The sequence below is a fragment of the Anastrepha ludens genome, chromosome 5 (genome assembly GCF_028408465.1).
Source record: "Anastrepha ludens isolate Willacy chromosome 5, idAnaLude1.1, whole genome shotgun sequence".
NCBI lineage: Eukaryota > Metazoa > Arthropoda > Insecta > Diptera > Tephritidae > Anastrepha > Anastrepha ludens.
The window spans coordinates 122,925,107-122,952,302 of NC_071501.1; the positions used below are offsets into that span (position 1 = coordinate 122,925,107).

A 27,196-nucleotide genomic window follows, 5' to 3' on the forward strand; every position below is an offset into this window, starting at 1 on the left:
GATTGTTTACACCAGAGAAATAATGAAATACAAACAAACCCCTTTTGAGTTTTCAATAACTGGCAAAACGTCTTCAATGGACAATCAATTTGTGGGTGGTAATGATGAAATTAAAATGTTTTTTTTTCATCATTTTCTTTACAGCACATTTAGCAAAGGTATTTTATTAACTATTAGCTGATTGAAAATGAAATTGAAATCGCTATGCTTGTTTCTTTTTTTGTTTTGAATGTCAAACGCATTTATAGTCATTCACCTTCCTTTCGCTCTTAATTACAGGACAATTACAATGTGTTGCATATCGCGTCGATGTACTCGCGTGAGGATGTCGTCAAGCTGTTGCTGAATAAACGTGGAGTGGATCCGTACTCCACGGGTGGCGTAAGTATTCTTAAGAAACTAAAAAAAAAAAGGTTTATATTAGAGTAGGTCAATTTGTATGGAGTAATTCTGCCCGGCATCGGTCAAGCAGATTCGGATGCTACTTAAAATTATGAGAAAATAGTCTTATAAGTCAATTTCGAGTTCCCCAAATTTGGGAGAAGGCTAGGAAGATAGAAATTAAAGAGCAAGCACTTTGTGTTCAAAGTAAAAAGGTTAAAACCAAATTGTTAATTGTGAACAACTATGATTAGAGAAAATGTTAAATATTTATTATTTCTAAATTATTTGTACAATGAAATAAATATTCCACAAATATAATACAACTCGTGTGCATGAGCTACCCGGGGCAGGCTATTACACCTCATGGAATTTGGGATGTACTGCTATACTTTGACTCTCTCCCAGCCTATCTTTAAGTATTCTGGTCGCCGTATGCAATCAAATGTTACGATCGCAGTTGTTGTTAACTTCTCGTCGGTTTTCTTCACAATTTTCCTTATATTGATTTCTATCTCAGAGACAAATTCCTTTGAGGGCTCTTCTTCAGTAAAGTCATTGATATTTCTTGAGTATATTCTGCCTTGAGTGACGAATGTGATATTTACTGGACAGTGTCGACGTGCGTAGTTTTGAGAAAGATCTGAGCAACTTTTCGTTTGTTTACCTTAAGCAGCAGATCACCGGATTTTAGAGGGGTTACTTCTGAAAGTCGCATGCCATCGCTTCGAGTCCTTTCTCAATTTGGAACACATTGTACGAATCAATAGGTCTACAGAGTTAGAAATAGCGGTGAATACTAGAAAACCTGGGACATGGTCACCATTATGGAGGGACTCTGGGAGCAGAGAAAAGTCAAATGACCGATTTTTTTGATTTTGAAAATCGGCGTGTCCAGATAATAGACACTTTAAACCTGTTGCTGCTAAGGGGATCGGCCCCGTTTATCTTTGAGCGCGTGCGCCTTTTAAGCTCTGAGCGGGTACGCTCACTTACTAACTTGCTCTGTTTGTTGGTTTGTCTGTTACCGCTTTTGTTGGGATGCATTTACGTGAGGGATTAAGGCTTTGTAAGAAAGTAAATTTTTGTCCTTTTTGAAATATGGAAAATTAACTGACCAAAAAAATTTATTGTAGAGAATTCAGAGACTCAATGATGTTGACGTTCACTGTTTTCTGAATTAAAGTAAAGATACAAATTTTTGTATTATTTATATACGAAAACACTTACACAAACTCTTTCCCTATTAAACAATTAAAATAATTTGCTTTGTAGCGCCGGCTTGAGTATTAATTCTTCGTATTCACTAAACATAGCTACTTTACTAGTTTGGAGGGCTCGAAATTGACTTTAGAGATATGCTCTAATAGACTTTTTTCTTATAATTTTCTGAATCCGAATCTACCAGAAACTATGTCGAAAAAAATGTAATCGCCCTAATGTACATATACATATGTATATGTATATTAGGATGGCTCAAAAAAAAAAAACTTGTCTATTCATTTATTTTTATAATTTGGGGTTTTTACACGTTTGTGGAGAGATATTAAATGATGTCTGACAATATGTAAGTATTTTCTATAAAATATACGGAAAAGTGCATTTTTGCTATGCAAATTCAGTGGTAATTTTCAAAGCGCTCCTGGCGAAACGGGCAATTTTTTTTATTTAAAAAAATGAGAAAAAAAAATTTTTTTCTTGCATAAAAAAATAAAAAATACAATATATTAAAAAATGTTTCTTCTTTCATAAAAAAAGTATAAAATTATAAATAAAAAACTTAAAAACTTTAAAATTTTTTTTATATCAAACAAAATTCTGAAGCGTAAAACACCAAAATTTGCATGGTCATGTAAATGGTATTTTTTTCAATAGCTTGAAAACTTGAAATGAGTGTTTCTATTAAAATAATCTTAATTAGTGACTAGCGCCGTTTTACTACCACTGTTCTCGTGTGATGTTTGCTTTTTTTTGTTTGAGTCAGGTCCATTTCGTGAGATCCAACTATAGCAGCAAACTTTGTATCTCTACGCCTGAGATTTCAATAAATTGCTGTAGGAAAGGCTTACCGAAAGAGCGAAGTCTTGCTTTAGTTTGTAAAGGGTAGTGAAAAGGACTTTCTTTCTACAGATGGGATTGAAAGGAAGATTAAGTCTGGCTGCAAGATCCCTACCATCCTATGACCTATAAAGGTTGCAGTGATACGTGAAATACTTGGGCGAGAGCATCCTAACAGGTAATTCGTACTCTGGATGTTGTACGACGGCCATGTTTTTCTTGTTGTGGTGCACATAGTTAATTGCTTCCACCTTCTTTTGGCTAAAACATATTAGTGTGAAGCAATGGAACAACATCAAGACGCACACCACTAATAGGAGGAGGAGCCCGGCCAAACACCCAAAAGGGTGTACGCACCAATTGTATATATATATATATATACATATATATATACATATATATATATATATATAATGGATGTTTTTATTGTGTTGAATGGGGTAGCAACTGCCACCGCCTCAGTTATGTCTAGTGCCGAACCGTTTCTTGATAGCTTATCCACTATCTCAGTACCATCTATCGCTCATAAGCTATGACCGGGGACCCTATCAGAGTAATTTAAAGCCAATTACCCAGCAATTCTAGTTCCCCTCTACACTGTAAAACTAGTTTGGATGAAATAGAATTTGAATCTAAGGCCTTGATAGTTGCTTGACTATCTGAAAAGATAACTACTTTTGTACCAATTTCTTTGTAGTATTTGAGTGATTTGCAAACTTCCCTGATTGCTAATAGTTCTGCCTGAAACACGCTGGCATAGTCAGGAAGTCGAATGGATTTGGGTAAGTTGAGCGGCTCCGACTCCGCACGTGCCATTCAGTCTTTCTTGAACTTAAGGTCGGGGATTGTGAAGCCTGATTTTGTTTTTGAACAGTGAGGGCCCCTGTAGGAGAGTCTTGCTGTGATCATACGATCTTGTTGTCCAGCTTTCTATATCCTGACTCTCACCGCGCTGCATGTAGAGATTGTGTTAGTACGTTAAGCGCTTCTGTAGGACTGATGCTAAGAGCTCCTGTGGTTGGAATACACGCTGATCTTTGTTCCTTGTTTAGCTTGGTTTACATGCATTTCTTTTCTATAGCGGGCCACCTGCCTAGTGCCGTGTATATTAGTATCAGACTTACAATGGTTGTGTAGGACCATTTGGAGAGGTTTGGTTGAAGATCCCATTTCTTATCCAACATTCTCTTACACATGTAAAGTGCTATATTAGCTTTCTTCACTCTGTGTTCTATGTAAATTGAACCTCCAGCTGAGTTTGGAAAGTTTAACAAGTGTGCTTGTTGGACTAGCGTAAGACTTTAATCTTATGAGATTAACGCTTGGTATCTTTGTTTTCTCAGTGAATAGCCTCAGTTCAGTTCTACTCGGGTTAACACTTAAACCACAGTCTGTGGCCTAATTGCTGAGCAGTCTCAGAGCTTCATCCATGATCTCACTGATTATTGCTGGAAACATTGCTGACGCCATGGCCACTATGTGATCCGCATACGCCACTGCCTTAACTTAAAATGATAATACCGGATATTTTCCAAGAGCTCGAGAAATTAAAACGATAATACAGCACAGTAATATTAATGGAATGAATTTCTTTTATTACAAGGTATAGATAATTTCATGGAAATATAAAATGAGCAGCATATATCCGCCGTACAACTTTTTCCAATTAATCTGGCCGTATGGTGTCAATGGTGGCTTGAATATTGCAATAAACTGTTGGAACCATATGTCGTCGGTGTTAAACTGATAAATTTTTGGAAACAAAAATTTAGTCAGCGTGACTCGATAGCATTCACCGTAATGGCAGCTCCTTTCTCAGTCGGAAGAAATAAGGACGATGATGCCTTGAAGCATGTAAAACGCCCGTAGAATAAAAAAAGTGATCGATGGTGCCGCCACTGCTTTATGAGAATCAAGAAGAGATTTTTTTTCAAAGTAAATTTTCACAATTTTGAAGCATTGTTCTGGTATTAAACGATTCGTGACGACTTGCGAAACCTGAATAAAAACATCACCACAGTTCGCCATTCTCAACTGTCAAACCAAAGTTAGAGATGTTGTTAGTTCTCATGCAGCTAAAAAAACATCCGATACATAATATCCAGCAAAGCGCATTTAGTTTTCATATAAAATACATAAAAAAAGTAAAGTAATGGCGTGCTAAAAATCACTGAAATTGCAACAAATTTCACGACCCTTCAAATGCTTATCTAAAACAGTGCGGATGTCAAGAAAACTTAGCCAATCTTAATTAAAATATTGGATGCACATACATATATACATACATGCAAGTAATCACGTTAGAAATTCCTGCATGCTCACAACCGTAAAGGTCAAGTCGCATTGCTGCACATGCGAAGTGGATCAGCAGCAGCTGACAGGTGGCGCAGCAAACAAAAGCAACTTTGCTCAAGAAGGCACACAGCTGCATGCAAGACCACTCGGCACTCACACGTGCACTTACACACCTACATATGCACATGCATATGAGACCAATATGTGACTACATGAAATTTCCTGTTGCGCGCCTGCCGTTCTCTGCTGCGCTTTCCAGCGCCTTCTAATACCAAAGTGGCGTGCAACTTTCACATACTTGACCGCCACTCTCGCAAATGCTTAATTGCAGCAGGAATGGTGAAGGTCAACTGATTGTGATTACTTAAATATTGGCACGGATTTTGCACTTTGAAGAAAGAACAAAAAATTTAGAAAATAGGCAGGCCTTTTATTAGGATGATTGATTTGTTACTTATACGCAATGCCGAACGTTGATGGGCGCAAGCGTTGGGCGGAATTGAAGGACGAATTTCGCGTAAATGGAACACGAATAAATGTTTAAGTATTTAAGTTTGTTTACATGCTTTAATGCTGTTGCGAAAATGATTTTATTTTATATTTTTAATTTTTTTATTTTTTTTATTCTATATTTTAAGGCGCATGTAGCGCCGTCTATCAATTAAATTTGCCAAATGTGATACTTTATCGGGCATAAATCGAATGGGTATATATTCTCAGCTATCAGCGCTTGTCACTACCACACTTAGTTGTCGTTGCAAGTTGTTACGAATCGTGAGATATTTACTTGGATTAGCGTTAACGCCCACAATTATCGTTTGCGTCGGATATTACTTGCCTCTGAATGTAGAAGCAATAAAAAAATAAGACAAAAAAAAATTTCAGAAAATAAACAAATTTTCGGTAACTAAGCAAAAATTCTTGTGGGCAACCACCAGCGACTGCTTTGGGGTGCAGTAATTTCAGCGAAGTACGAAATGCTTATACAGATTTGTGAAGTAATGGGAATAGTGCATTGTCTGTTGCTTCAAACAATGCCTGTACAACAACAACTACATATAGGTAGAAATATGTAAGCTTGAGCTATGCATTTGAAAATGGGTTGAACGTCATGAAATATCGGTAATATGTCATTCAAAAATACGCCTGTACGGTTTTCAGCTTTTCCAACCACTTCTGCGGTGTTGATTGCTAACCAGTAAGAAATCGATATTTGTTGGTGGAAAAACTTTCGAAACTGAGTTTTAGTCTGAAGGAAGAACAATTTATTTTTTTTATAATATATTATATATTTTTTTACATTTCATATTTTTTATATTTTATATTTTTTATATTTAATATTTTTTTATATTTTATTTTTTTTTTATATTTTATATTTTTTATATTTTAAATTTTTTTATATTTCATATTTTTGGTTTATATTTTATATTTTCTATTTTGTTATATTTTACATTTTTTAATAATTCATATTATTTTATATTTTTCTTTTTTAAATTATTTAATTTATTTTATATATTTTAAATTTCTTTATGTTTAATATTTTTTAAATTTTACATTTTTTAATATTTCATATTTTTTAATATTTTATATTTTTTTATGTCTAATATTTTTTATATCTCATATTTTTGTCTCATTTTTTATATTATATATTTTTTATATTTTATATTTTAAATTTTTTATTTTTTTTTATTTTTTATATTTTATACTTTTTTTCATTTTATATATTTTATATTTTAAATTTTTTATATTTCATATTTTTTTATTTCTTATATTTTATATTTTACATTTTTTTATACTTCATATTTTTTTATATATTATATTTTTTTTAATTAATTTATTTTGTATATTTTTAAAATTTTTTTATGTCTAATATATTTTATATTTTATATTATATTTTTTTATACTTTATATTTTTTTTTTAATGTTATATTTTCCATTTTTTAATTTTTTGGAATTTCTATTTCAAATATTTTCCATTTTTAACAGTGAAAATATAAATAAAACAATAAATATCATGAAAATTGTCCAACTCTTTTTCCACTTCATTTTAAAAACTTCATAGTTTTTTGTTTCGTGCACTGAAAATGGCGCTAAATTAAAGCAGTAAATTAATTTATTCACTTACCACAAGAATCTCGCGATTGAAAATCAAATTTCTTACCGAGTGGACGTGTTAGAAAAAGACTCCGGTTGGAATCACGAAAAGTTCGGTCTATAAGCGCGCAAGTCACCTAAGGTTCGCCCCAAGCGTGCCGCTTTCGCGAGTCCTATCGCCTCGAAAAAAAATTTAATTGCTGCAATCGGGTTTTCAACACTTAATAGTGAAACGAAAACTTTTGAAAACTTTTTATTCGCTATTGCGCTATCTTCAACACAAAATCACTCAATTGCTGATAGGACAATAAATTTACTGCAAATCAGCTGTTTGCAACAAAATTTACAATTACAAAATGAAAATATTAAATTATGTAAAAGTCAAGAGCCAGCTCAAGTGCATCCAAAAATAATGGAAGAATTTCATACCGACGAAGAGGAATTAGCACGTGAAACTGATTGGATTCTTAAGAAAAGGCGCCCAAGCAAGAAGCGCAAAGCAGACACATTACCCGAAATTTTGCCATCTTTACCAATCTCCAAAACCGCAGATCAAAACGAAATAAAATCTTTGCATATAAATTCGGTACCAAAGGAACGTCGACCACCACCAATAATGATAGCAGGTGTGGTCAATTATCAGAAATTGTATAATGATATTAAAAACCAAGTAGAAAATGATTTTTGTATTAAACTTGAAAACAATAACGTTCACAAACTCAATCTAACTAACAGCTTGGATTATCGAAAAGTAACGTCGTTCTTAACTACGGCAAATATGCCGTGGCACTCCTATGAAAATAAACAAACAAAAGAAATTAAAGTTATAGTAAAGAACCTACATCCCAGAACCTACATGTGACCCAGTATCTATAATATCAGATCTTAAAGAACATTGGTTTGAAATAACAAATGCAATAAATAAACTAAAGTGGAAAACCAAAGAGCCATTAAACATGTTTATACTATCCTTTAAATGTAAGGAGGATATTAAAAAAATTTACGAAATTACAAAAATCTTGGGTTCGATTGTCAAAATTGAGCCTCTTAAGCCATCTAGAATGATACCCCAATGCAAAACTTGCCAATCTTTCGGCCACACAAAGAACTATTGTTGCAAGCCACCTCGACACGTAAAATGTGCAGGCAAACATGCTACTGTTAGTTGCACGAAACCAGATACACGAATGCCCAAGTGCTGTAATTGTGGGGAGGAACATCCGGAAAACTACAGAGGATGCCTGGTAGCAAAGAAACTACAAAAGATATCAGACAGTAAGACAAAAATAGCTCCAACTAATTCAGCTAACCGTGGAAATGATTTTGTTAAATACACTGAAAATAGACGCAGCTCTGAAGCCCAAACAGCACAAACAAAAACATATGCAGATATTGCAAGAGAAAATATACCCAAATCTCGAAACAATGGAAACAATAGTAATGATACACTTTCCCAAATTCTTTCGCAAGAAACTTTTTATAAATCTCTGGAAAAACGTCTGGAGCGACTAGAAAAGCTCGCAAATAAAAATTTATAAGAATGGAGAAATCACTTCGAATTACGACATGGAATGTGAACGGATTAACAAAACATGTGAACGAATTGGAACTAGTTCTTTAAATAGAAAAAGTAGATGTGTGCCTTATATCAGAAACTCACTTAACAACCCACACATATGCAAAGATGAAAAATTACAGCACTTATTATACAAATCACCTTTTAAACAACGCCAGAGGAGGAAGTGCAATTCTGGTTAAAAATAGTATACGATATATTAAAACAGAAAAAGTTTGCCTTGAAGAATTTCAATCCACTAGCATAGCAATAAATGTCGAAACGAACGGAATATGCTAAACTGCGTTATATAGTGCTCCACGACATAATATCGAATCAGAGCAGTATAAACAACTACTTCAAAAGCATATGGAGAGACTCATAATAGGAGGAGGCTTCAATGCAAAACACGTTCATTGGGGCTAGAGACTCACAACAACTAAAGGTCGTGAGCTCTATAAAGCTGCAAGAGAAACTGGGTGTGAATTTATCTCCACCGGCAAACCTACTTATTGGCGAACAGACCAAAATAAAACTCCAGAACTAATTAACTTAAATCCTTGCTAGTATATGAAGGAACAGACTTTAATTCAGATCATTCACCCATATATTTAAAACTAAGTGAAGGCATTGAATTTAAACAACAAGCGCCTACTCTGACGAACAAGTTTACTGATTGGGAGTATTTCAAATATACGCTTAATCAAAACGTTGAAATATTTTGTTTTTCTCTCTCGTCACATAATGAAATTGATGAAGAAGTATTATTGCTTACCCAACAAATCTAAAATGCCGCATGGTATAGCACACCAACTCAAACAGCAAAACAAGCTGGACTTCGTTATACAAATGAAATATTTTCCCTTATCGCCGAAAAAAGGAAGTTAAGAAAAAAGTGGCAACGAACACGACAACCATCGCTAAAAACTTTGTTAAATAAAATGACTCAACATTTAAGAGAAGAAATGAATAAACTAAAAAATGTATCCTTCAATCACTATATACAGGAACTAACAGCGGATAAAAATACTGACTACTCCCTATGGAAATCTACAAAATACCTGAAAAGACCAACTATACAAAACCCTCCAATTAAAAAACCCAATGGCTTGTGGGCTAAGAGCGATATTGAAAAAACGGAAGTCTTTGCTGATCACTTAGGAAAAACATTTAAGCCTCATGAAGCACATCATGCACCATTGCTTACAAATATTCATCAAGCTGAAAACCAGTTCTGTTTGTCTTCGCCTGCAGAGATGAAGCATGAAATAAATCTCCTGAAATCTAAAAAAGCACCCGGCTTCGATCTTATCACCGCTGAAACCTTAAATAATATTCCTCAGAAAACATTGATTAAGCTAACAAAAATTATAAATGCATGCCTTAAGCTAAAATATGTGCCAACGTACTGGAAAATTTCAGAGGTAATAATGATACCAACACCTGGCAAAAGTCCTCAAGAAGTGTCATCATAACGTCCGATCTCCTTGCTACCTTTAATGTCCAAACTACTCAAAAAAATAATTCTGCAGCGGTTAAAGCCTTTGATTGAAAACAAACGCCTTATTCCTACGCACCAGTTCGGATTTCGAGCAAAGCACTCAACAATCGAACAAGTGCATAGGATCACAAATGTGATAGAAGAAGCAATCGAAAAGAAAAAAGTGTGCTCTTCCATATTTCTCGATGTTGCTCAGGCCTTCGACGAAGTATGGCATGACGGACTACTCCATAAAATTAAAACTTGCTTCCAAGAGAGTTTTCGGACCTATTTACTTCGTATCTAAATAACAGATATTTCAGGATCAAGTGCGATAGCTCTTATTCAAGCCTAAAGCGAATTAAAGCCGGGGTTCCACAAGGCAGTATCCTTGGCCCTTTACTTTACGTGCTTTTCACATCTGACCTACCGGTCTCTGAGACTACCACTATAGCTACCTTTGCTGACGATACGTGCATTTTAGCAATTGGAGACGATGAGACACAGTCCTCTCGCAAACTTCAGGAAGATGTTAACAAAATCACCGAATGGACTACAAAGTGGCGTATAAAACTTAATGAAGCCAAGTCACTTCAAGTGGATTTTACAAACAAAAAAATTCAATATCATCCTGTATATATTTCTGGCAAGAAAATTCCTTACTCCAATACGGCGAAGTACTTAGGAATGACGCTTGATGCCAAAGATGCTGGAAAGAGCACGTTAAAATAAAACACGTGGAATTAAACCTCAAAATGCAAAAATTAAACTGGCTTACGGGAAGGAGGTCTCCTCTTTCCATACAAAACAAACTTTTAATTTATAAACAAGTATTTAAACCTGTGTGGACTTATGGTATACAGCTATGGGGCTGTGCCAAACAAATTCATATCGAAAAAATACAACGACTTCAAAACAAGTTTCTAAAGAACGCAGTAAACGCACCATGGTATGTGAGGAACACTGATTTACATCGTGACCTCAAGATGTCATTAGTATCAGAAGTTGTCAAACATTACGCTGTAGCTCATGCCGAAATGCTGGAAAAACATACCAACCCGGAGGCTCGGCGACTTGCCAATTTAGATGACCAATGCCGGAGACTTAAACGAAAAAAACCAAGTGATTTTGTTCCAGAATTTTTGAGGACTGACAAATATATGTAAATTTCTGTCAGCTGTCTTCCAGTTATACCTATACGTATTTCCTGTAAATACTGTCGAATTTTATAAAATAATATTACTTGATAGTTGTGAACTAGGTGTAATAGAATGAAATGTATTTAAATATTTATAACGCTTCAATAAAAAAAAAAAAACAAAAAAAAAGAAAAAAAAATTCACTTACCACAAGAATCTCGCGTATTCACAACCTTCACCGGCACCTTTAATGGGCTTATAAAAGTTTAGCAAAGAACAGGAAATTTCTATTCGAGTTACATATTTTCAATGAAGTTCAAATTATTACTTTTCGCTCCAATAGTCGAGAAAGTTGCAAACTTTCACTCTACTTTTTGATAATTTTCTTGAACTAACATTTAATGTGGCAGAAACTTTTCTCCGTAGTTTAAATTCCAACTGGGCTAATACCAAATATCTCCTATAAAACTTTGTATTTGTTGATTTTTTAGTGTTAGTTTTTCAAGTGAGAATATTAAAAGTTGTTAGCGTTTGAATACTCGAGTGAAGGTACAGTAATCACTTTATAGTAGGGAACGTCGGCTGTTGTAAAATCACGCACGCGCTGCTTGCTAGAGCAATTTTTTTATGGTTTGAGGAGATCCATCATTTTCGTGGTGGTGTCGTCTTTAATAGCTTTTAACTACTTAAACCGGAGGCCACCACAATTTGAGATGTGCAAAGAGAATAAATTAGCTGAAGCCATACTAAGGAAATCGGTGGGATGGAAATTATGGTCAAGATTTTTGATAAATCGTCGATCGAATGATTCGGATTTAAAAACCAAAATATTTTTTTGGCTTAAAGGAGTTTTAATTCCTCAACAGTCTAAAAAATTCAATATGATTCGAATGAGCGCTGCCTAAATCAATGGCCTATGGTAACTTGGACTTTCGTCTTTAAATATTACTAACGCGCGGCTTATTCAATGTCATCATGCGATAGTAAAATTTATGGAGGAAAAATATGATTATGAAATATAAGACGAATGTACGTAAAACTATAGATCTTAAGTAGTTATGCTGCATATCTAGTTTTTTGCATTTTCCTAACAGGCTGAATGTGAACTCACTGTTCCTCGGGCTACTCTAAGTTGAGTTTTAAAGCATTCGAGGAGTATTAAGTTCTCTAAAATGAAGCCTGCTCTTAAATTCACCAGTGACCACAAAATGAGACGGAAAATCTTCGCTCGTTTTAATGTAAATCGTGGAATCTGGTAGTCTAAAATAAATAAAACAGCTTTTCAAAAATTTATAAGATTTCTAAAGTATACAAATTTTATTTTTAAGATTATCTCTTCTGATGAAAAGAAATTTAACTTAGATGGTTCGGATGGGTGTAGTAAGTATTGGAGAGATTTGCGTTCAGAACCAAGATATTTTCGAAAAGAAATGTTGGCGGTGGATCTCTGATGGTTACTCAAAGAATTATACAAGAACTCCGTCAAGCGAAAATGCTTATACAACTTTTTATCTACACCAGGAAAGGCATCAGTAGACATCAGGAAAATAATAGTTTTTCAGAGAGATTTTTTTTGTCGGGACAACTAGCAAGTGCAGCTCTCAGACATTAATTAAGTCCATTGGACTACACTTGGATTCCCTTTTAGTTTTCTTTAAATCTACTCCATCTCCGAAGAAATCTGAGTAGATCTTGTGGTGCCAAGGAGCCAAGGTGGTAGCTTCTTAAGACATCAGTGCCAAAGACCTCAAACCTGATTCAAACGAAGGCGGCGCAGATGCACAGGAAGTGGTCCGCCGTCTCATCCTCCTCTTCACAAGCTGGGTAGAGTCCGCTGTCTGAGATGCCTACCTTTTCCATGTGCGTCGCCCACAGAAAGTGGCCCGTCATCTGACCAACCAGCCGTCTGCACTCCCTTCTGCTTAATGGCAGTCGATCGGACATGACAGGTTACATCAGTTTAGTCCATCTGTAGCCTCTCTCAGCCTACCAAGCTTGCTTGTGGGTTGTAGTAATCCATTTGCTAACCGTGGCTTTGATGGCTGCAGAAGGGAGGCCAACTTCTTTGGCCCAGAGCCCTTCCTAGCTAAGGAGTCACTTTTACTTAAATTACCGTTCCTCGAAAATTCACCAAAAATTCGGAATGAAACAGAATATAGACTGTGTCTGGAGGATGATGAAACCACCGAGCATATCTTGTGCAACTGTATTGCCCCGGCAAAGACAAGACTGCACATTAGGCCGGGTCGATTTGTGGGGAGGTAAAAAAATCGCCCATTGCTCTGTGAAAATCATATTCTAGGGATCAAAATAAGAAACTTTGCCGAAGGAAGCATACCTCTAAAACGAATTCTGATGTCCCCCAATTTGGGTCGAACTTTTTAGTTTCTTTTCTCATGTAAAGGCCAAAAATGTGATATTTTGAAATGATTGTATGGGGAACCTCCCAGGGGAGTTCCAGGGGGTGTGCCACTGTCATGGGTGGATCGGCCGTCCAAAGTTAGTGGGGTCGGTCATACATTTGGACTCGATTGGAGCACTCAAATGGGTCAAAGTGGGATTTTTCGTTCGACCCAAATTGGGGGACATCAGAATTCGTTTTAGAGGTATGGTTCCTTCGGCAAAGTTTCTTATTTTGGTCCCTAGAATACGATTTTCACAGAGCAATGAGCGATTTTTAAATCGACCCGCCCTACTGCACATCTTTCATTTCTTCATGATATTGAAGAAAATTCTTTGAAAATTTAGTACTTTGAAACTTTAAAGTCCTTTAAAAAGTTTAAATAATGGGAAATTGAAAAGCTGAGTATGCAGGTTTATTATATGAAATTTCTATTTTTTCGTACATACAACATTTTCTATATAACAAAACAAGTTGACTTGTATGCCACAGTTCAGTGGTCGCCAGACCGAGCGACACAGTTGCGTGACTACCATTCGGCGCGATCCGGACTCAAAGACCCGTGGGAAACATGAAACATAAAATTATTATAAAAACCTTTTTTTTCTAATAGCAGCCGTTCTACGGCAGGCATCAGCAAACCTCCGCGTGCTTTTATGCTGATATGAAACAGCTGCAAAAAAAAAAACGCATCTGACAATAAATTGAAGTTTTCCCTATTTGTGGAGAAAATCTGGACGCACACCACAAATTGGTGAAAAAGTTAAATTCTGGCACTTGAAAAAGTTTATATATTATATATGAAGTTAATTATTTAGTTAAGTGGGTTAAGCATTTCCTAAGCAGACAAACATTCCACTCACTCACGTTTTATTGAACGAGGTACTACTGTAAGTCGATTTGGTTGTCGTAAATTATATTGAATGACATGTCTAACGTCTAACGGCACACCATACTACTACGATTTCCGTTTCCTTCCCGCTTTTTGCTTTTATTGTTTTTCTATATTATTTAATTTTGCACTTTATTCACCATCAATTTTTACACCCGTAATCGAAGATATTCAAGTAAATTTGAAGGCACTTGAATTTCCTTTCGGTGAGTGTTTCAATGTGGCAAGTAGTTGTAGTCGAGACCGTTAGTCGGAGAGGTTGCAACGCTTGGAAGAAATATTTGAACTACATTTGGGAAATTTGAATTTATATAAAATTTGGGCGTCTGGTTGAATTTTATTTAAAAAAATAATAAAATAAAAAATGAAAAAGTGGAGTTTTTTCAAGTTAAAAAATTCTGCATAAAAAATAAAGATAAATAAATAATTGGCGCGTACATGTCTGTAAGGTGTTTATGTATGCAGTTTAAAATATTTCATTGAAGTCAGCGTGGAGTTAAAAAGTTGATAGCAAACTGCGACTGTACATTTGAAATTTGTGGGTAGGCGCAACTGAATACTTTCGAAGCCTCACTGCATAGAAGTCTTGCCCGAAATTTATTACATTTTGAGGCAAAGCATGACAAGAGAGGAGTGCTGGTCATTTTCTACGTATTTATTTATTTATTTAATAAATTTTTTACTTATTTGCCTGCATGAAATATAATTTTAAATAATTATTGTATTTCACACAACTAAGGCAACTAGCAACAGAGGCTATCGACCTGCTCATGCAAGCGTGCAAAATTGTAAATTTTTTTAAAGGTTCATCTGCCAGTGTTAATTTTTATCATTGTATGGTTTACTAAGAGTATTGAAGTGTTTGAATATTGATTTTAAAATTTGAAATATTCTTTTACTTCTTGCAGTCTCGCACACAAACTGCCGTGCATTTGGTCTCAAGTCGGCAAACGGGAACGGCAACGAATATTTTGCGAGCTTTATTGGCAGCGGCTGGGAAAGAAATTCGACTGAAAGTAGACGGTGTAAGTAAACAATTTGATGGGTAGAAAATATTTATTTAATTTTTTACTTATTTTTTTATTTATTTGTAAGCGTAATAATTATAAAAAGCCTATACAACAAGGCTCTAGAAAATATATTTATAACAGAAAATACATATATAAAATATTATAAAAAAATGTATAGAATATAATAGAAAATATGTTTTTGAAAATATTCATAAGTGGATGTAGATAAATTGTACGTATGTCTATACAGTGGCGGTCGATATAATAGCAGCCTGACATATTAACAAGTTTTGACAATCTATTTAAAAAAAAAAATTTATGAAAATATAGTTGATACTCATGATGGAAAAAATAATGAGATGGCGGCTATCGTGGTGTCGTTACTTTGCGCTCAGCGAATTTGACAATGAGTTACGTGATTTTAGCTCCAGTATGGTCAGATTACCATTTTCGTAACTTGATTTAGCTTTTGTTTTTTGTTATTTAGTCTCGGAGTTTTAGTTCTTTCTTCATGACATTTTTCTAGCCTCTTCTAATTAAAATGTAATGTTTATAATTTTATAAAATATACATTTTTTTAATAATTAGTTAAATAATTCACTCAGTTTTATTTATCTTTACTTTTTTTAACATCTGGTGGCATTGCCCGCGATTGCAGGTGTTGTTGCTGTTCTTCTGCTTTCAGCAGTGAAATCTCTCTCTCGCTATTGCAGTGTTGCCTAGCTTTGGATATAAAAACGCCCTAAAATGCCCATTTAAAGAAAATAAAACACCATATTTTTATTGAATTACTTAAAGAACTTTGTATGCGTGACAAATTGTCTTTAGAATGTGCGTTTTTTTTAATAAATGTGTTATGCTTATGTACAATTTAATTTATGAGTTTTTTTGTTAAGCGAGACTCTTTTTTGCTATATTTGACGTTATGTAACTAGATAAGGTACTCTTTTTGTAAAAATGTCAGTATGGTTTCTTTAGTATTTTCTGATATTTGGTGGTTTATTTTCACAATGAATACACCATTTGATGCCCTATGTCCCACTAAGAATTGATGGCCGGGAGAAACGATTACACCTCTATGGTTTTTTTTAACTTAAAGTTTCGGTAGCTTTAAATTAAAAAAAAAAGAAACAAACACGAAACTTCAAAATTTTAGCATTTTGGGTATAAAAAAGCTCTAAATTTATTGTGAAGAGCAAATGGTTGGCAACACTGCACAACTCGGAAAAACGTGACGTCACGCACTCTTGATGGGCGCAATCTTCTTTCTATTATTCTTGGTTGATACTACATTAAAAATCATAAAAATGAAAATTTAAAACATTGTATAAAATTTAAAAAAAGTTTTAAATCATTTCCTTAAACTTTTTAATCACAATTTTTTTAGCCCTTTAAATTTTACTTCAAAAAATCTAAGTTTAAAACCTTGCACAAAATTTAAAAAAATTCTAAAAATTTTGAATAAGACTTCAAACTTTTTAGTCAGAATTTTTTGAAAAATGCTGCATACGCAGTTTGGTAGCCCATTGAATTTTGCTTCAATATGGTGGAAGTTTGAAGTCGCCAAACATTCCTATTGATTTTTGACAATTTTTTTTCTTTTTTTTAATGAGTTGTGCATTTGCTTCCAAACAAATAATAAAAAAAAAATCCCAGCATTCATTGCTAGGACACTAATGCGTCTAAGCACTGAGTGCCCACCTTTTAGCACTGAACCCTTAAAGCAAGCAAATTAGTACAAAGCATCGCTGGCAACAAAGGAATACATTTTAGTTGGGCCAAAATTCACAGCGAAAGGATGGGGAAATTTTTGGTCTTTCAGACCACACCATTCCATTCCGCTCCATTCAATATATTCCCCCACTTTTACAGTCGTCATTATTGCCATTGCTTTTGTAACCATCTGCAAGCCGTGTCACTCCGTGTCAACGTAAACAAAAATGTTGTAAACGTGGCAGTAACGGAAATAGCAGCGCTGGCTTAAGCTAATAAACGAGTTACACCAACAATGGCCATATCACAACAAAGTCATTGGGGAGGTGGAGAAAAATTTGGGATACCCAAAATAATAAATGCGAAAGAGAGAATGCAAAATGCAAACAAAAAAGTTGGAACAGTTGAGAAACCAAACAGCGTAAAGGTGAGAGCTTCAAAATACTAAGCAGCGGAAGGGCATAAAAGTGGCAGGAACCATAACAAACGGTAATAGTGAGGGATTCAGGCAACTAAATCGATGCAGAGAATTTAAAGAAGAAAAAAAAACGATAAGCAAAGCTTTGTGCTTCTAAAAGCCAAAGAAAACACACGCACACACACATGCACGGGCAGTGACAAGAATTTAGGAATGGCATGAATTGCATTGCAATAAATTAAAATTCAAATGTAAATCATTGCATACTGATAGGGACAGAGACAAATGAATGTACATTTGAGTTGGATAAAAGTGCAGCTTAGTGTAGCTTATGTGCGTTTCAATGTAATTAGCGCGATTATTATGAAAGGTAGTAAAGGGTTTTTCAATTGGCGCGGGTCGATTTTGGCGCCCTGTGGCAGCCATTTTGTTTTAGTGACATCTGTCAAATCTTTTGTTTATTATTCAGTTGTTTATGCCAAATCATCATGGCAAGTTACACTATTGAACAGCACGTTCAAATGATAAAACTTTATTATCAAAATGAGTGTTCATTAACGCAAACGTTGCGCGCATCGCGCCCATTTTTCGGTAGACGTGGTGGCCCTTCCAATTTCTTATGGACCATATTGAACCATATGGACCTAGACGACATGTGGTTCCAGCAGCGGCGCTACGTGCCACACAGCAAACGCCATTTTATTCTATTTCAACATCTACCCGCCCTTTTTGAAAAACCCTTTATAAAACAGTGCGAAGAAATACAACTACCATTAACATCGATGCTAAGAACAAAATATCGCTAACTGCCATATATAGCCCTTCTCGACATCAAATTAAACGCGATCAATATGACCAATTAATTAACAGCCACAAAAACCGATTTTAATGGGTGGCCACTTCTATGCTAAGCTTGGAGTTCAAGGCTTATAAAGTTCAATTCTATTATATTAACTGGCTTTCTTCGCCCCAATGAAAAGTTGCACAAATAAAAGTGATCCGTAAACCCGGAAAACAACTCCGAAAAAGTGGAATATTGAGCTCTGAGGCTTATTACGTCAAAAATTTCGGACTAAATATTATTCACAAAGCATTTGAGTAGAAGAATTATTGCATAACCGCATTTCTGGATATATCTCAAATTTGCCAGACCGTATCTGGCATTACGGTTTACTTTCTAAAATAAACACTATTATAACTACATTATTATATCTTTATCAACCAAAAAATTGACACGTTTTTGTAAAACAAAATGAGAAGAATCTCAGCTATGCGAAAGTTTAGCTGGTATGCCGTAGGGCAGTACAATTGGTCCAAGCCTATGCTTGCTCTACATCCACAATTTATCAGTCACTGAGAAGACTATCGTCGGAACTTTTGCAGATGACACCGCTGTTCTCGCAATTGACTATAACCCCCAGAAGACTTCACTTAAACTACAACAAGGAATTTTTTTTACTCAAACGAAGCATTTGCCCTCACGTGAAACTCAATAATGTAATCGCACCCCAAAACAATGTTACGAAATATCTTGGTATGTACCTCGACAGCAAACATACATGGAAAATATATATTTTCACTTATTATATTTCCATCATTATTCGCATTTCCACCATTTTCGTAGTGGATTTTAGTCAAGGATGATAGATTACAAAGTTTGACTGTCAGCTACAGTGAAAAATGAAATTGGGCGAGTAACTTCGGGTGCCACGTCATCAGGTACTCGGCAGCGGAATTATTCACGCTCATTTCAGACATATTCACACACTCGTCCACTCAATCGTTCTTCAGACGGCAACGAATCTCCGTTTTTTCGTAAACAAATCGTTGTCATGACCCCCGGGGACGTTAGCCGATTAGCTGATTCTTTCAAATTCGCTTAGAGACGGTCTGATCTTGGCACCACATTCTTTTCACTATGGGTTTTAGTTATCTTTTTAAAGTTCTCGAGAGAAATCGAACTAATTAGCGAAACGCACATTGTTTTGACCTGATATCAGCTGTTTGATTTCATCATTGTTTCTTTTTCTGTAAGATCCATCTGCTACCCCTTGAAATTGAAATTTGAAAAGGTCGAGCCAAGGAGCACCAGGAGATTTGGTGACTCCTTAAACATTCAGGCTAAAAAGCCCATCGTATTTAGAGCTCTATAAAGGGGGTAGATAGTCAAGGAGAGAAGGAGAAAAGTATCAGAGAAAAAGATAGGAAAGAATAGAGACAGAGGTAGAAATAGTTTGTCATGCGAGAATTTTTCAGATTCTTTGGCAAATCTGTGAATATCCTCCGGTTTTAGATAACAAATATTTGTCATTCTCACGACATCCCTAGCAAAGACAGAACAGTCACAGAGAAAGTGATCAGTGCTATCCGCCTCCTCCAAGCACGACAGGTACACCGGATCCTCAATGATTCCAGTGGTGGTCATATGCTGACCCCATGGGCTATGTCCTGTAATAATACCGACCATCAACCGAATGTCTTTCCTTCCAAGTTTTAGTGGAAAGTTTGACAGTTTTCTGTTCGGACTTGTCACAAAACACTTTGCAGTTCTGCAGCGTTCTAGACCGGACCATCGCTCTTTATGTAAATTGCATTTATAATCGCTGATCCAATTCATGATTCCATGAATTCCAAATCCTGATTTCGATCTTTGGCTCTAGTCCCTTGGGGGGAGCCGCTGATCCACGGTTGGCAATTTCGTTTCCTTCAACACCGGAGTGTCCTGGAACCCATATAAGTACAGACCTGTTTTGTCTTGCGACAGAATTAAGTTACTTCTTATATTCTTGAACAATCTTTCAGGTTTGCTTCGTGTTCTCAGGGCTTTCAGTGCAGCCTGACTGTCACTAAAAACTCCAATCTGTTTTCCGCTCCATCTCCTCTCGATTATCCCCTTACTGGTCTATCCTTCTTAGGATTTTACGCTCTAAGCGGAGAAGGTAGTTCTTTACGCTATATGTCAGTACCCTTGTTTCGCATCCATATGTTGCTACTTGCCTGATAAGGTTTACATCCAGGTATTTAAAACTCTTCACTATGTGAAAAATATTCTATCGATCGACCGAATGATCCTGGTGTAAAAATCTTCCACAATTCTGGCTTTTCTCGACAAGTTCGCTTTCTCGAACTCTGCATAACGTCCGAATAACACCAAGTTGCCCACTAAATCGAATAAATTAATGTAAATTTCAATTTTCTAATTGTGCTCTTTTTTTACTGCAACTGTAAATGTAAACTATTCTTAAGGTTGTCCGTCTTTACACACAAGCAAACGTACATATGTACGTACGCTACTATTTGCCTTGACGCCCATCCACTTAGCAGTAAACTTGGCTCTATTTCACCAAATAAGCTCATAAAAGCAGACACACTGTGCATAGTAGGCTTGTATGTGTGGCTGCACCATGAGTTTATGTGTTTGTAGCAGCTTTGTCCGTTCTTCAATTTCTCCTTGGCACGCAAAATGTTTTGATTTTTTTTCTTTGTAAGCGAATGTGAAAGTGTCTGAGACAGCAACTTCGCGTCGGAGAAGTTTACAAGTTGAACTCTTTATGAATGCAGCAAAACCGACATAGTTCGCGATATGCATACGAGCACAAATCAACAGGGACTGACTACTTGCTTCTGCTTAGTAGGTAAGTGCGCGTATGCTAATTGTTCCATTATGTTCATGCATATGTAGGTGTATGTAAGTATATGGTTCTGTAAATATCACCAGAATACAAGTCTGTCTTCGGCAACAATAAAAATGTTTGAAAAAGTATTATAGTTTCCAAGTAACAGTGACATAAACACGCACCTTTCAGCATTTCCGTAGACGCCATCGTAATGCGTTGAAATTGTAGCATACCTTAAGGCTGCAAACAAATACAGCAGGGGAAAACCGGATCAATCGCAGCCGGAAATGCAAAGCGGGTGGCATAAATCGATGGCGAAACCATTGGGGAGAAATGGAAACAAATGTTTAAAGAATTAAAGCGAACAATTCCAATAAGGCTTTTTTTGCTTAATTTACTTTGTTTCAACTCTTTTGATATACGATTTCGATGTCTAAGTAGGGATATTTTCCCAAAATAATATTAGTTCAAAATTGTGGCGTTATTAACTGGCGGGAAAACAAATCAGAAGTCTTGCGACAGTGGTCAATCAAACATGCATTTTTCCTATGACTTTTTATGTACTAATAAAATTCCAGTGTGCTCACAATAAATGTGTTGACCGATTTGCACTTATGGCAATGACTCTGAACAGTAATTGGAACCCGTAGGGTGCGGTGTTATAAAGTTCAAAATACATATATTCGAAAAAATCTTCAGAAAATATTTGAATGGCAAAGAAGTATTGAGAATTGGTACATAATTACAGCAAAACAATCGTTGTTTTTATCAACTAGATCAGCTGTGTCATTAGGTTATCCAATTCAGCAATGGCCCCCTTGTATCGATTGCGCAAGAGTTGCCTTTGAAACTCCCTATCATATTTGTGCGTTCCTGCTACGGGGCTTGTCTTGCACGTCATCTGCCCACCTACGTAGTGGCCCACCGCGATTTCTGCTGCCCAAGTAGGATAAGGAGAAGAAGAATCATTGTTGTAGACGCTTGCTGCTCTTAATTTCATTTTTAAGTGTTCTCATTTTTTGTTTGAAAAAGAGTTTGTTTCTTTCAAAACTGGCCGTACCTCTTGACCGCTGGTATGTTCGCCTTGCTCTATTGCATTCTTCGCGAGCTGCGGAGATTTCTTCCGTCCACCAGTAAACAGGCTCTCTGTGGTATTTACTAGGCCTTATGAGTAAATAGCTGCGTTACATGCTTTAGTGAGTTGCTTCATGACTTGATTAGACTTTTCAGCTGCATTTCATGTAGGCGTAAAATTTGTCATCATTATATCTAACACCTCAGGGTCCAAAGTTCCAGCTCGGTATCTCACATCGTAGGAGTTAGGTGACTTAGAACTATCTGGCTATCTAAACAGCCAGAACGACGTCAGCATAGAGATGAAACGAAGGATAATTCTTGCCAACAGGTGTTACTTTGGGCTCAGTAGGCAATTGAGAAGTGGATCCCTATCTGCTCTCTCTCTCGAAAAACGAAAACGACGCTGTACAAAAGCCTAACTAGCTCCGTCCTTGTATATGGCGTAGAAGCTTGGATGATGACAACAACTGATAAGAGAGCACTGGGAGCATTCGAGAGAAAAATTCTCCGAAAAGTCTTTAGTCCTCTTCTCGTAGGCGAGAAAGACTTTCGTATCCTATGCAACAGCGAGTTATATGAGCTGTACTGAGATACTATACATAGTAAAGCGTATTAAAATACAGCGGCTGTGCTGGCTTGCCCATAGCTCGAGTATGAACGAAAGTGCTACGGCGTGGCAGTCCTTTCAGAGGGAACCCACTGGTGGACGACGAGGAAGATGAAAACCTAATCTACGTTGGGGAGATCAAGTGAGGGCAAGTAGGCAGATGTACAATTTTACAAGATAGAACAACGCGTTCAAATTATTGAGACTAACTATGAAAATTGTCGATCTTTAAGAGCAACACTTTGCAAAGTTCGTGATTTTTTTGGTGAAACGATCATCCAAATGAGTCGACAATTCGAAGGTTGGTGAAACAATTTCAAGAAACTGGCTCAGCCGATGAATGGAAGAAGGACTGGCCAAAAAGTAGGCGTTGTATTGAGAATATTACTGCTGTAGCGCAAAGAATTGCTGAGCAGCCTTCATCGTGGATATCTGCACGTTCTGAACAAGTAGACTTGTAGAACTGTTCATGGTGGAAATTTATGCTATTTTCAGAACCGTATTTGGAATAAAAAAAATAGTGAAACTTGAAATAATCTAAATTTTTACGTATTTCATTTTAGAGTAGCATCTCGGTGCGCCTTTTGAAAGGCCCCTTATAATATGTTTCCTTCTTTTAAGGCAATGAATATTTCACATATTTTCCTAATCAATTTTTCTTTGTTTTTCTTTTTTACAGAGAGGTAAAATTCCACTGCTGCTTGCAGTGGAATCTGGTAATCAGTCTATGGTTAGAGAGCTGCTTTCAGCTCAAACGTCGGACCAACTGAAGGTACATAAGAATATTTTTTTTTTTTACTTTTTTTAATGCAAAGAAGCCTTTATATTCATAAATGCACGCCTAAGGAAGAGCAAAAACAACAGAGCCTTTATCAGTGCTTATAAGTCACTATGTCCACCTTGAAATGTCAAATTGCGCACAGATTTACGACTTTGCTTCTATTATACACAAATGTCCATAAATCAATCACTGTAAGAGAGCTCTCATAACTTCGCAAAAAAGACTGCGCATGGTTCTAAGAATGGCAAGTCGAATCAACGCACAAATAAATATGACCGCCCGCCTTATGGTATTTATTGCAACGGCCCATGAAGCATTGCAGCAAAAAAGCGAAGTAACACACACGCAGTGCCGCCAGTGACATTGACGGCCGTTGCACGCCACAAACACGAAATGACTAGCGGCTAGAAGTCAGACATGCAGTTACATAGTCTGGCAGGCACTTCATTAAGCCATTGCGCCAGAAAGTATGCACCTCTTAGACGGCAACACTCAAACTTTATAAAAGCTGTGGTGTTGAAAATTAAATTTTGCACCTGCAAATGCGTTGATTAAATTGCCAACGACGTGCAGTTAGTGGGTCATGGCAGTTCGACTGGCGGTCGCAGCGCTCCACGAAGCAGGCAAATTACTGCTCATGTGAGGAATTCCCCATGAACTAATTTTATGAGAAACTTTTTTCTTGGTTTTTTCGCTAGATTCAATTTACTCAGTGTGCTAAGGAGTCACGCAAAAGCCGTTGAAGATGTTTGGTATACATAAAGGTTTCGAAGTGCCACGTGGCTCGCTGTTTCTGTATTGCAATCCTTTTTGTTGTTGGTTTTTTTTTTTGACTACATGAAAGGTTGTGTGGTGAAATGTAGTTTTTCTTTAAACTACAATTTCATAAAATCGCTTAAATTGTGACCAACGTCACTCAGGCCACGCTCAGAAGTGCTTAAGCCCACAACCTTGCAACCTCAGCCCTTTACCTTCACATTCAACTTGAGCGCCGCGCGATTTGCATAAATTTTCGTGAAACCAGGCACACAAAATATGCGACCCCGAATACCAATGAACAATCAATGACTCCCACCAATTAACACCACCGATAATTGCTTCCTCTGCTTTATCACTTCGTAGCACTAATCTGCATATTCTCCTTCACCTTTCACGTGCAGGCAACAACGGCTAATGGAGACACGGCCCTGCATTTGGCCGCCAGACGACGGGATGTCGATATGGTACGCATCCTGGTCGATTACGGCACCAATGTCGACACCCAAAATGGCGAGGGTCAAACGCCATTGCATATAGCGGCCGCCGAAGGTGACGAGGCGTTACTCAAGTACTTCTATGGCGTGCGCGCTTCCGCGTCCATTGCGGACAATCAAGGTGGGTCACGTTCAGCTTATCGTTCGTTGTATTAGTGATTTAGTATTTTTTTCTCGTGTTTTGTATGCGCTGCTGACGTGCAGATCGTACACCGATGCATTTAGCAGCTGAGAATGGCCATGCGCACATCATTGAAATTTTGGCGGACAAATTCAAGGCGAGCATCTTCGAACGCACAAAGGATGGCAGCACGCTGATGCATATCGCCTCGCTGAATGGCCATGCTGAGTGCGCGACGATGCTCTTCAAGAAGGGCGTCTATCTACATATGCCAAATAAGAATGGCGCGCGCAGCATTCACACCGCGGCCGCTTATGGTCACACCGGCATCATCAATACGCTCTTGCAGAAAGGCGAGAAGGTCGATGTGACGACGAATGTGGGTATCGCTTGCATGCGCATAGGAAGAAAGAAAAATATTTTTAAAAAATTTCCATACTGCTTGTATTTGCAGGAGAACTACACCGCACTCCATATCGCCGTGGAGTCTGCGAAGCCGGCCGTCGTCGAAACATTGCTTGGCTTTGGCGCTGATGTCCATGTCCGTGGCGGCGCGATTCACGAAACGCCCCTGCATATTGCCGCACGAGTTAAGGATGGCGATCGTTGTGCCTTAATGCTCCTTAAGTCCGGAGCTAGTCCCAATTTAACTACCGATGATGGCCTGACGCCGGTGCATGTGGCCGCGCGAAACGGTAATCTGGCAACGCTGATACAACTCCTCGAAGACGGCGGCGATCCGCTATACAAATCCAATGTAAGTCCTATGCGCGTCTCAAACATGCACTCTTTCACACATACGATTCCCTTTTTGTTTTTGCAGACCGGCGAAACTTCACTGCATATGGCCTGCCGTTCATGCCACCCGGAAATCGTGCGCCATCTCATTGAGATGGTCAAGGAGAAGCATGGCCCCGACAAGGCTACCACCTACATTAATTCAGTCAACGATGATGGCGCCACCGCACTACACTACACATGCCAAATCACCAAGGAAGAGGTCAAGATTCCCGAGTCGGATAAGGAAATTGTCCGCATGCTATTAGAGAATGGCGCTGATGTGACGCTGCAAACGAAAACTGTGCTAGAGACTGCTTTTCATTATTGTGCCGTGGCTGGCAACAATGACGTCCTCATGGAGATGATCGCACACATGAATCCCACAGATATCCAGAAAGCCATGAACCGACAGACGTCGGTGGGCTGGACGCCGTTGCTTATCGCCTGTCACCGCGGGCACATGGAGCTGGTCAACAACCTTTTAGCGAATCATGCCAGAGTGGATGTGTTCGACACTGAGGGCCGATCCGCTCTCCATTTGGCTGCCGAACGAGGGTATCTGCACGTCTGCGACGCGCTGCTCACCAACAAGGCATTTATCAATTCGAAATCGCGAGTCGGTCGTACGGCGCTACATTTGGCTGCGATGAATGGCTTCACGCATCTGGTGAAGTTTCTCATCAAGGATCATAATGCTGTTATCGATATATTGACACTGCGTAAGCAAACGCCTCTCCATCTAGCCGCGGCTAGTGGACAGATGGAGGTATGTCAGCTTCTGCTCGAGCTTGGAGCTAACATAGACGCGACCGATGATTTGGGCCAGAAGCCCATACATGTCGCCGCGCAGAACAACTACTCTGAAGTGGCCAAATTATTTCTGCAACAACATCCGTCGCTGGTGAATGCCACCAGCAAGGATGGCAACACCTGCGCGCATATCGCTGCCATGCAGGGTTCGGTGAAAGTGATCGAGGAGCTAATGAAGTTCGATCGTTCTGGCGTGATCTCGGCTAGAAACAAATTGACTGATGCCACACCGCTACAGCTGGCGGCCGAGGGTGGACATGCGGACGTGGTGAAGGCGTTGGTACGTGCGGGCGCCTCATGCACGGACGAGAACAAAGCCGGCTTCACAGCGGTGCATTTAGCGGCACAGAACGGGCATGGCCAGGTATTGGATGCGTTGAAAAGTACCAACTCTTTGAGGATAACCAGCAAGAAATTGGGACTGACGCCGTTGCATGTGGCAGCCTACTACGGACAAGCGGACACTGTGCGCGAGCTACTGACGAGCGTGCCGGCGACGGTGAAATCCGAACCACCGACAGGACAAAGTCTCTTTGGTGAATTGGGCGCAGAATCGGGCATGACACCGTTACACTTAGCAGCGTTCTCAGGCAACGAAAATGTTGTGCGATTACTTTTGAACTCGGCGGGAGTGCAAGTGGAGGCGGCAACGACAGAGAACGTGAGGCGAATGCAATTTCCACGTGTTTTGTGATAAATCCAATTCATTTAATT

The 27,196-nt window shown here is 37.7% G+C and overlaps 1 protein-coding gene across 3 annotated transcripts in view; it reads left to right on the forward strand.

Moving 5' to 3' along the window:
- Positions 1–27,196, forward strand: part of LOC128863675 (serine/threonine-protein phosphatase 6 regulatory ankyrin repeat subunit A) — a 79,602-nt gene that overhangs the window by 33,931 nt on the left and 18,475 nt on the right. For all 3 annotated transcript variants that reach the window (XM_054102954.1, XM_054102955.1, XM_054102953.1), the window contains exons 3-9: positions 280–381; positions 15,204–15,320; positions 23,417–23,509; positions 24,679–24,892; positions 24,976–25,271; positions 25,347–25,649; positions 25,716–27,143. In XM_054102954.1, coding sequence (XP_053958929.1) covers positions 280–381; positions 15,204–15,320; positions 23,417–23,509; positions 24,679–24,892; positions 24,976–25,271; positions 25,347–25,649; positions 25,716–27,143 — 2,553 coding nt within the window. The remainder of the gene's footprint in view (positions 1–279; positions 382–15,203; positions 15,321–23,416; positions 23,510–24,678; positions 24,893–24,975; positions 25,272–25,346; positions 25,650–25,715; positions 27,144–27,196) is intronic.